The sequence below is a fragment of the Brassica napus genome, chromosome C9 (genome assembly GCF_020379485.1).
Source record: "Brassica napus cultivar Da-Ae chromosome C9, Da-Ae, whole genome shotgun sequence".
In the NCBI taxonomy this organism is placed as follows: domain Eukaryota; kingdom Viridiplantae; phylum Streptophyta; class Magnoliopsida; order Brassicales; family Brassicaceae; genus Brassica; species Brassica napus.
The window spans coordinates 47759817-47771120 of NC_063452.1; the positions used below are offsets into that span (position 1 = coordinate 47759817).

The following is an 11304-nucleotide window of genomic DNA, read 5'->3' on the forward strand; positions in this document are numbered from 1 at the left end:
GTGAAACCGTATTCAAGTGTCCTAAAAAGTCAAGATATCAACTGCAGAAACCTGAACCTAATTTCACATACATTAGGAGCAGACCAATTAAACACAAAACCAGAAACCATAAGATGAGGCCTAAAATAAGAAAACAATAGATATGGAGTTCAATCGCATAAAAATCTCATATACTTTGGGGGCTTTTAGTATTATATATCTCCACTGCTCATAATAAACTTTTACATCATTTTTTTACGTGTTACACTATTGTATGTTTCTCTGAACCATTTGCGTGTTCACTTTTATATGTTTTCAACTAATTCTAATTACTTTATTTATTATTTTTTAAAAAATGAATTAGTATAAAATAAAATTTATCTATTTAAGTGTTTTTTCTACATTTTCATTTTATCATTCTTCCTAACTATTTTATTAATTGCATCTACTATAATAATTCAACATCATTTCTTTTATGTTAACCATAATAATTTCACATGTTTGAATGGAATTGTTTCATTCGTAACAAAAATTCAAATTGATCAACAAAAGATTTTTTTTTGGAATATAAAATCAGTTAGACATATTCTAGTACGAATCACTTTTCTGATATCAGGTTTTTGAAAATAAATTTAGTTCAAATATTACAATTTTTTTACAGAGTTTAAGTCAGATTTTTCTGGAGAGTAGATTTTTAAAAATATCTAAATAATGTATGTACTTAAATATGTTATAATACAATGTAGAAAAATAATTAAAACAAATATGTGTGGATCAAAGTGTAGTTACTTTTATATTCAAAGTTAAAATTTTAAAATAATTAGAAAATTGTCAAAACAGTTTGATTAGATTTCAGAGGCTATGTTTGGTCTGGTCTCTTTTGCTATGTTATTGTCTTATTGATTGAAGTTAAAAAAATCACATTTTTTTTCTTCTAATTTAATGATAATAGAAATTTACTATCAAGAAAACTTTATGCTTTTACTTTCTAATTTAATGATAATAGATTTTGATCCGTGTTTTCAAATCGCGGATACTATTTCTTTTGTCAAAATATAAATTTAAAAAGATATAAATACATGTTAATTAATATGGTTTTTAATTTAAAAGTTTTGATCCTAATTGCAATTTTTATGTTAACTAATTTTATTTTTAAACTGGTCCAGTGAAATGGATTTATATTCAATATCCCCTATATATTATTTGAGAAACATTACAATTTTTTTTGCCACATCTCATCACTAGGATGATTCTTAGAATCATTAGAGAAATATGTTGGTCCATCTATTTATATAATAAGTTTTTTATTAAACTAACATTAAACTAACAATAAATTCATCATTAATGTACTTTATTATTTCCTTAAATAAAATTTACGGAATTGCCTAATGTAGCTAAAGTATATAAGGCAATTAATGATTTTGAATAATAAAGATTTGATAAAAAATAGTGTATCTTCTATCATATTTTTTTAATTTTATACTATTAAATAAATTAAACAACCACAATAACCATATAATAAAAATTTAGATTTTTATGTATATGTTATATTTTGAATTTTTACAAACGGCTATAAATTACTAAAACTGTTAAAAGTCTCACATTCAAATTTTATGATCTATGGTTTAAAATTTTTGTTATGAAAAAATGCAAATGATTACAAAAATTATATAAGTAAAAAGTCTAATTTAATTAATTATTTAGATTAATATATATAGTTTTAAATTAAACTATAAACCATATAAAATACAATATTTTAGTTTGAAAATTTATTTTGAACAAATTTTTTTGATAAAAGTTTTGCACGATCATTGACAACTTATTTTTTTTAAAAAATTATAAATTAGTAAAACTATTAATCCTACAATAAAAATTTTGTTATCAGTAATTTAATTTTTTTTCTATAAAAGATACAAATGATCAAAAAAACTATATGAGTAGAAATCATCATTTAATAGACATTAATATTAAAAATATACTAAAATATATTATTTATGTTAATATCATTTAAATTTAATTACATATCCTATCAAATATATAAAAAAATATTTTTTGGATTAATAAAATTGATTTATATGTTCACACCAATTTAATTATATATTTAATAGTTATTGACTTTTAATTATTTAATATATATTTATTATTTCATAATATGTACAAATATTTAGTATATAAAATAATTTATATATATAATGTTGATCCCGCGCCTTCCGCGCAAGGCGCGGGTCTTAAGCTAGTAACTAACTAAAAATGGAATACAAATGGTCTTCCAATCGAAACGTATTTAGTTACATGTTAATTTTAGAATCATGATGTTTAAATTAACATCTTGTTGTGTACTTGTGTTAATGGCATTTTTTGTTAATGATCATTCTTGTACAATGAAGTTTTTATTGCCATCATCAAGTTTTTGTCAACATATTTAGCCAAAAAAAAGTTCATGTCAACTTTAAATGGGAGCGTGCCAGCATTCGATATTTTACAGAAAAGTATGCTTGCTTGAGCTATACCACAAACAACCCATACAGCTAAAGAGAGCGCTCAGAGCCCAATCATATTTTATCTAGAAGAAATCACCTAGTTGTTTTATGGTCTAGATTAAATTGTGTGATGTGGTGTCCTATTTATACATGAAGTATGTACGATAAAACAAATCCTAGATGGTATCTCAAAAATCGCAGGAAATAATTAGATTTCTTGAATTTAGGAGATATTATTGGTATGTTAGCCCATTTTTTGGAGCATAAAAATATGTACGTGAGTACTATTTAATTATGTATATAGCCAAATTTTATGCGAGTAATATTCCTTTACGAAAATTTTGGAGATAAGATTGTTTGTTAATAATCCTTGAAAAGTTAAGATCAATAATTACTTATGCTATGTTAGATGAAAATTTAGTCGAGCAAGTAATGTCATACCCGAAATTTAAGATATACGACTGATGTTACTTTTGAATATATATATATTCTTTATAACTACCATTTAAGAGTTGTTAAAATATGGACGATAATTCAATCAATGATTGGAAAGTAAATGATATTGGTAAACATTCAAATCAAGGTCGTACAAAATTAGAAATATTGTGTAATCTTGTGGGTGTAGTGTGCAGTAAATCCCAAATTTTTATGATCATTTTTTTCCTAGTCACAAGATGATGCATTCAAAAGCTGATGCATTCAAAAGCTGATAGAATTGGTTAAAATCATCTTATTTCTGATGAATATTAATTTATTTACTTGGACTGCTAAATCCTTAATATTTATATCAACCATAGCTACTAATCAACTCAAATGATCGTTTTGTTTTCAGTCATAACACACAATTCTATAGCAATGTAAAACCATATCACCATCACGATATTATCTATTTGGCTTTCCAAATAAAAACCTGGTACATATATATATATATATATTTAATAATTTTAAGAAAGTATCTAAACTATTTTATATGGAATAGGTCATATAATATATAAACGCTTTCTTAATGATTCCATAAGATATAACTTTTTGGCAAATCTAAAAATAGAAAGAAATTAAATTCTCAAACAAGAAAAAATGGTGAACTTTTTTATTTGTTGGAAAAATATTATTTTCTATACCATCTTTTTAGAAAGACTTAAATTTATTTATAAATAAATATTTTAATTCCATATTTCGTGCTCGAGAATATTCTCAATATGTTCAATTTATGATCTTCATCACCTTAAATCCTTAAATCTACGTAAAATGTAGACATCACCATCTTAGCAAATCAACCTAAAACTTATATTGTTGTGCATTTTAAAATTTTATATGTTATGAAGATTACTACAGTTTTAAATTTAGTACTATCAAATGAGATATTATTAGAAGCACAATATAGATATATAATAACTAACATGAAATATTTAATACTTTCATGTTAAATACAGGTACTCGAAGGATAATTCATAATTAATAACACATATCATTACTAATTATTATAAAACCCACAACTCATATAATTAGCTCATTTCAATTATCTTAACAACTATTTTTTTTTTTGTTTTATACCATAATTAATAAAACATCTCTCTATTGTAAACAGTGTAATTATCACAATTATTCATTTAGCTAGGTTACAGATTTATTTGGCAATAACAATTTTTTTTATAACTTTGGATCTTACATAAGAATAAATCCCACGCTTTTAAAACATAGGTCAAAATCAAGTTATGAGATTGAATTAAAAAATCTTTCAAACATCATGCCAAAATTTCTTATTTCTATTACTTTTTGATGACGTTTTAATCAAATATTACTATAATTTATAAAAGATTTTAATTCGAGAAACTTTGAATAATCCAATACATATATTCGATGGATATGTTTTCAGTAAAGGTAACAATCTATACTATTATTTGAGAAGTGAATTTGCTGATTTGTCATGTTCTCCATAATTTTAGATAATTTTACTTATTTGTTATGTTTTTTATTATGTTTGAACAAAATTATTGATTTATTACTAGTTTTTTAGTTGAATCACTAATTTATTAATTTAAAAAATACTTTTATTGAATCTTATATATAATTTAAAAAGAATTTCATTTTAGTAATTTTAAATTTATATGTTATATTATATATTAAATAATTGATCATAAAATAAGATAGTTCTTATATATATTGTGTTGCAATCTGAAAAAAATATTTTCATTATAAAGGTTAAAAAATTAAGATACAAAAAATTATAATTAAATATCAGTCAAGAAAAAAAATTTATAGAAAAAATAGTTTCTAAAATATTTCTAAGATATGAGTGTTTTAAAATTTTTAACACAATATAATTAATAAGTATATATTTTGATGAAAAATATGACATATATAAATACTTTGATGTTTGATTTAAATATTTGAAGACATAAATAATAACTTATTGTGTTGATTTTAGATTTAGATTAATAAGACATATAAATTAATAAATATTCGTAAGAAGATTATGTGCGGGCAAAACACCTAATTAAAAAAAAAAGGAAAAGAAAAATGCCAGCGAGCGAAATTAAAAAAAAAAACGGCAGTTATTAGGTATAATAAAGGAAGGCACGTCTTGTGTGTTTAGTCGCCACCCAGAAACCCTCACCTCTTCTACTCTTCTTGCTCCTCAACCTCTCCACCTCTTTCAAACTCCGAAAATGAGCAGCGATAAGGACAGCTTCAACGTCGGCGATCTCACCACCGGTAATTTATCTAATCCGTCTCTTTGTTTGTTTCTTCGTGGTCAAAGTTTCCCTCAGGTTGAGATTTCTAACCCCTAGCTCTTCGTCTGTTAACAGGTCTTAAGGATGAGGATCGTGCAGGCCTTGTCAACGCTCTTAAGGTCAGTTTCAGTGACATTGAGTGCAGAATTGAGTTTTTCTGCTGGAGATTTTGTTTTGATTGGTAAATGTTGTTGTTGATTCACAGAACAAGCTGCAGAATCTGGCTGGACAGCACTCTGATGTGCTCGAGAATCTGACTCCGAAAATCAGAAGGCGTGTTGAGGTCCTGAGGGAGATTCAGGTTGGTATTCTATAAGTTTCATTGTGTAATCGATAGGTGTAGATTAATAAGGTCTTTTGTGAATATGATCTTGCAATCGTTTTGATTATATGAGGATGTCTTCCGGATGAATGTCAAATGTTTAAGATATTGTTTAATTGGATAGGTTTAAATTTTTAAGGTATCTTCTGAATATGGTATTGAAATCTTTTTGATTATCTGAGAATCATTTCTTTTTCAGGGCAAACATGATGAAATAGAGGACAACTTCCGCGAGGAGAGAGCTGCACTTGAAGCCAAGTATCAAAAGTTATACCAGCCTTTGTATACCAAGGTAATTGCTTGTGAGAAGAACAAAATATTTCAAAGTTGCTACTGACTACTCTAACGGATGAAAGTAATTGGAGACTTGCATATGTTTACTTTATTTTCTTTATTTGTAGCTGAGCTGTCTTGGCTTTATCTGTTTTCAATTTTTTTTCTTGAAACTTGATTGATACCTGGAATGTGCAGCGCTATGAGATTGTGAATGGAGCTATCGAAGTTGAAGGAGCTCAAGAGGATGTTAAGATGGACCAGAGAGAGGAAAAAACTGCAGAAGGTATTCTTTCTTTCTCTCTTTACCTTTGTAATTCGTATCATTGCTTGAAATAAACGGCTTTGCTTATTTCCCTTTGTTGGATTGCAGAGAAAGGAGTCCCTAGTTTCTGGCTGACCGCCTTGAAAAACAATGATGTTATATCCGAAGAGGTTAGTGTTGAAGCTACAGTTTGTTTATTTGGAGTTACTCCAGTCATAACCATGGAAAATGACCAGTGTTTTAACTTCTTTTTGATATCAGATCACAGAGCGTGATGAAGGAGCTCTCATGTATCTTAAAGATATTAAGTGGTGCAAGATTGAGGAACCAAAGGGATTCAAGCTTGAGTTTTTCTTCGACCAGAACCCTTACTTCAAAAACACCCTATTAACAAAGGCGTATCACATGATTGATGAAGATGAGCCTCTGCTTGAGAAGGCTATTGGGTAATTGTTCATACTTCCTTGGATGGTTGCATAGAATAGTTCTTGTAAGGAGCTGTAGAATCTTCTTGCTGACCTATCTCCAACATTATTCTTCTTTTTTTTTGTTCTTTCTCTCAGGACAGAGATTGATTGGTATCCTGGAAAATGCCTAACTCAGAAGATTCTTAAGAAGAAGCCTAAGAAAGGTGCAAAGAATGCCAAGCCAATCACCAAAACTGAAGATTGTGAAAGCTTCTTCAACTTCTTCAGCCCTCCCCAAGTTCCTGATGATGATGAAGACATCGACGAAGACAGAGTACGTTATCATTTGGTGTTGAAACATACCGTGCTTTGACTCTGTTTAACCAAACTTTGTATTAACTATTTTATGTCCCTGATGCAGGCTGAGGAACTTCAGAATCTGATGGAACAAGATTATGACATTGGGTTCGTTTTCTTCTTAACATAATCTATGTCTGTCTGTCTGTACATTTGCGTCTATATATATGGAAGCTCTAGTGAGCACCAGTTATACATTTTTAAATATCTGATTCGAGTATCCCTTGAGTCTTGCAGTTCTACAATCCGGGAGAAGATTATACCTCATGCTGTCTCATGGTTTACTGGTGAGGCTATTGAAGGAGAGGAGTTTGACATAGACAATGACGATGAAGATGATATTGATGAGAACGAAGATGATGATGAAGAAGATGATGAGGACGAAGATGAGGACGAAGAAGATGACGATGACGAAGATGAGGAAGAAGTAAGCAAGACCAAAAAGAAGGTATTTTATTCCTCCTTTTTATCCAAGTAAGCAGTACCTTTTTTTTCTTAAGATTGACTACTAACTTTAAAAATTGGTTAAAATGTTTATGCAGCCGTCAATCCTACACAAGGTACACAACCAGTTTCCTCCTCATTTTAGTAATTGTCTTAGTCAAAACCTAGTTTCTGTCCAACAATCCGACACCAATGAATCATAGAACAACCTGTCTCATGTAGGATTAGTGATAGATGAAACAACCGGTCAAAAGCTCATTGTTGCATGAATATGTGAATCATAGAAACTTAAAACACTTATCTGACTAAAGTTGCACTATAAGTAGGTAGGTTTGTAAAGAAATAAAGTTTTCTAGAATCATCATCATGCATATGTAAAGCTTAGACTAAATCTGGTATTGCAAATGTTTGCAGTAATGTGAGAGATTAATATGTTCTTAATTTGAGAGATTAATATGTTCTTATAAAAATCAAATTGCAGAAAGGAGGCAGGCCTCAGATTAACGATGGACAACAAGGGGAGAGGCCTCCTGAGTGCAAGCAACAGTAAAATGTTGTGTGTTTTGAGTGAAGTTCCATGTAAGGCAAAATGTTTGAGGTCTCCGCATTGAAGTTCCGTCGTAGGCGGAATTGACCTCGCGAGATATTTGATAAATTATTTTTGGTGTTTCTTCCTTTTTTGTTTACTTGGATCACCGAGTTAAAGTCTTGGTTTTATTGACAAAAAAAAAGTTGTGGTTTTATTACTTGTTTAAAATTAAAATTATTGTTTTGTACTTGTTCGGTGGGCAAGTTTTGTTAAGAAACAATATTTATTACGTAATTTTAGTTTCACATTTATTTAAGTACTCGGTGTTTTTCTGCACCATGTGCAGTAAATAATTTTTTAAATCTAATTTATATTTAAAAATAAATTTTATTAAATATTATAGATTTTACTATTTTCTTACTAATATTTAATATAGATTTAATATATATTAAATCAATTTATATAAAACTAATAAAAATTATATAAAATTGTATAATTATAAAAAAATTAGCTTAAACAATATTTATAAAATTTGTAGGTATATAAAAAACTAATGATCTTACGATTAGTTATTTAAATTTATAAAAAAATTGTAGAAATTTTTGAAAGTTTAGTAATACAAATTGTATAATTATGCAAAAATAATAATATTTCGAATTTTGAAATGTTATATATGAATATATTTATTTTATAGATGATTTATGAGCCATTACCATATTTAAAAAAGTTTACCAAAAAATAATATCAATATTAAATGTAATATATGAATTATTACCTTATTCTAATAAGTTTGCCAAAAATATAAATCAACATTAAATGAAATTATCCATGTCATATTTTTCCAGAAGCCATATCATCAATTTCAATAGTCATGTCATATTTGTTTTTTGAAATTGATTGTAGAGAGGACATGTGGCAAAATCACTTTGCAAATTAAATGAAATTATGCATGTCATATTTTTCCAGAAGCCATGTCATCAATTTCAATAACCATGTCATATTTGTTTTGTGAAATTGATTGTAGAGAGGACATGTGACAAAATCACTTTGCAAATATAGTCTAGGGGATTTTATAAGGAGACATGTATTAGGCAATTTCGGAAAAAATATTCACGTTCTCAGTATCTATCTATCTATCTATCTATCTATCTATCTATCTATTACTATAAACTATTGTTTCCTTCCTTCTCCTTCCTCCACGTAGGCTCCACCACGTAGATAAATCGTTTTATCACATGCCGACACGTGTCCAACAAGTTGCAGCGCTGCGTTTCATTAATTCATGAGCAATATATATGTAAATTTTCATGTGTCATTGGGCTTATATTGTTTTCAAGGAGCCCAGTCCGTCTACGATAAACTCTAAAACTCTTAAACCGCGTCGTTTTTGAATTTAGGTTTCATCAGTCTTTGTTCTACGCTGTTCGTTAGAGGACATGAGGAATCTATTCGGTGGGTTTTGATCGCGTTGTTTGATCTTCTAAGATGCAAGTAAGACGAATCGTCATGAAAAATCACTGGTCTATCTTCATTGTCGTCGTTTCGTATGCGATTCTTCCCTTCAAAAACGTTATCAATCACTCACAGCTTATTATCTATCTTGAGTCGGTGGATAATACCTATAAAAAGGGCAGCCTTCTTCCATCAACACATACTCCTCCTCGATTCTAAAGTTATTTCGTTCTTAGATGATTTTTGGGGAGCAAGAAATCTCTCTCTCTCTCGCTGTTGAATCTTTTTAATGATGGTGATTTACATGAAACAGGGTCAGAGCCATAACCATGGACTCTTTCAGATCTTACTTTGTCGGACAGATCTTCCGAACATCTCATGGTTTCGGTGATTATTGGTTGGCTTACCAAGGCGGCAGTGAAGATGACGGTTCTTGCTTGGCTCAACGGTGGGGATTGGAGCACGGTGAGTCGAGAGTGGTTTGGGCAGGACGACGGGTTTGGCTTAAAGCTCTGACCAGTGCTCCTTCTGATGTATCTACAGGTGAAAAACATCAGTTTGTAGCATTTATATTTTATATTTTAGGGAAATGAAAAATATAGTTGAGTGAAACCTCTTCTTGATCACTAGAATAACAACAGGTTGAAGATGAAATCTCACCTTCAGAAGTGTCCGTCTTGGAATGAGAATTTTGCATCAGTGGTCCCGCTGGTTATATAGTACATGTTTGTTGAAGAGGCTCCGCCAGCAATCAACACATCACATGTTAAAGCAGAGAGTAATAAAAAAGGTACCGGGTTTGTTGAGCTTATGGGTGGCTTGGTTCACTAAGCGCATCCTCTCACGTAACATAAACAACTTCTGGGCCCTGCGGGAAAAGCAAAGTCACTCTTACACTGTCAAGAAGCTCTTAAGGTGTCGTGATTTGGCATTCAGTTGGATAAAAGCCAAACTAGGAAATGGTAGAAATACCATGTTCTGGTTTGAAAATTGGACTCCTTTCGGCGGGATCAAAGACTTCCTTCGCTTGCCTTCGTCCTCCTTCCTTGGCACGCGACAGAATGCAACTGTCTCAGACATCAATCATAATGGCGCCTGGTCTCTCCCCAGCCCACGCTCAGAAGAACAACTTGCTCTTCAGACCCATCTAACGACGATAACTCTCTCCACGGATGAGGACTCTTACATATGGTCACCTGAGGACAAACAATTACCAAGTTACTCCACGGGTATGATCTACAAACTAATAACACTTCACAAACCTCAGGTACCTTGGTATACTGCGGTTTGGACTACAAAGGGAATACCAAAGCATAACTTCCTTGCTTGGATGATGGTACTAAACCGATGCCCAACGAAAGACATGATTCTAAGTTGGGGACTTCAAACAAACCCGAACTGCCTCCTCTGCAACAACGCCGTAGAGTCAAGGGACCATCTCTATTTTGTCTGCCCATTCTCTTTTGAAGTTTGGGAAGCTCTTGCGATCAAATCTGGCTGCCATCCGGTAAGACAATGGTCACATTCTCTCACTACAATGCAATCACTCGCTCTCCCAAAGCACCAGAAGCTCTTATCCTTACTATCGTGGCAATCGACAATCTATCTCCTTTGGACTGAAAGAAATCACAGACTCCACCGACAACAGTTCCATCAGTCAAGCACGATCATCACTAACGCGACCTCTATGATCAAGAACCAGGTATCCTCTCTTAGGAACTCAAGCCCTAGACTCTACTTCCTCATGATGCTATACTGGTTAAGAGACTAGAACCTTCGATGATCACTATGGCGATCGCTCTTCTCCGCTGTCAGATTTCTATAACATGGATCAACTGTCTCTCCTTGATGTAATATGGGCGTAGCCCGGATCAAAAACTGCCTTCAGGTCATATCATATATATATATAAAAGCCTTTTTTTTCAAAAAAAAAAAAATCCATGCAGAATATTAATGTTAAGATAATAAAAATTTGAAAATAGTACTATGCGTCTGGTGGTCTAACCATTGAGATGATCCTTATTGATTCTAATGTTCAATAATGTGAAATTATTTCTGTGT

The 11304-nt window shown here is 30.6% G+C and overlaps 2 protein-coding genes across 2 annotated transcripts; both read left to right on the forward strand.

Annotated features, from left to right (window-relative positions):
- The first annotated feature begins 4998 nt into the window (after positions 1–4998).
- On the forward strand, positions 4999–8107 carry LOC106435860 (nucleosome assembly protein 1;3). The gene is made up of 12 exons (XM_048768458.1): positions 4999–5174; positions 5270–5313; positions 5400–5495; positions 5716–5808; positions 5988–6075; positions 6163–6224; positions 6316–6500; positions 6618–6795; positions 6883–6926; positions 7056–7266; positions 7361–7378; positions 7744–8107. Exons 1-12 carry the CDS (start codon positions 5129–5131, stop codon positions 7810–7812), a joined length of 1134 nt encoding a protein of 377 aa, XP_048624415.1. The 5' UTR covers positions 4999–5128; the 3' UTR covers positions 7813–8107.
- Positions 8108–10006: 1899 nt separating this feature from the next.
- Positions 10007–11014, forward strand: LOC125592693. The gene has a single exon (XM_048768054.1). It carries the CDS (start codon positions 10007–10009, stop codon positions 11012–11014), a length of 1008 nt encoding a protein of 335 aa, XP_048624011.1.
- Positions 11015–11304: the final 290 nt, after the last annotated feature.

Excerpts from the sequence above, each read along its gene's own strand:
- LOC125592693 (XM_048768054.1), top strand. The coding sequence starts at position 10,007 with ATGTTAAAGCAGAGAGTAATAAAAAAGGTACCGGGTTTGTTGAGCTTA.
- LOC106435860 (XM_048768458.1), top strand. The coding sequence starts at position 5,129 with ATGAGCAGCGATAAGGACAGCTTCAACGTCGGCGATCTCACCACCG. Across the intron at positions 5,809-5,987 it reads ACCAGCCTTTGTATACCAAG|CGCTATGAGATTGTGAATGG; the intron begins GTAATTGCTTGT and ends TGGAATGTGCAG. Across the intron at positions 6,927-7,055 it reads GAACAAGATTATGACATTGG|TTCTACAATCCGGGAGAAGA; the intron begins GTTCGTTTTCTT and ends TGAGTCTTGCAG.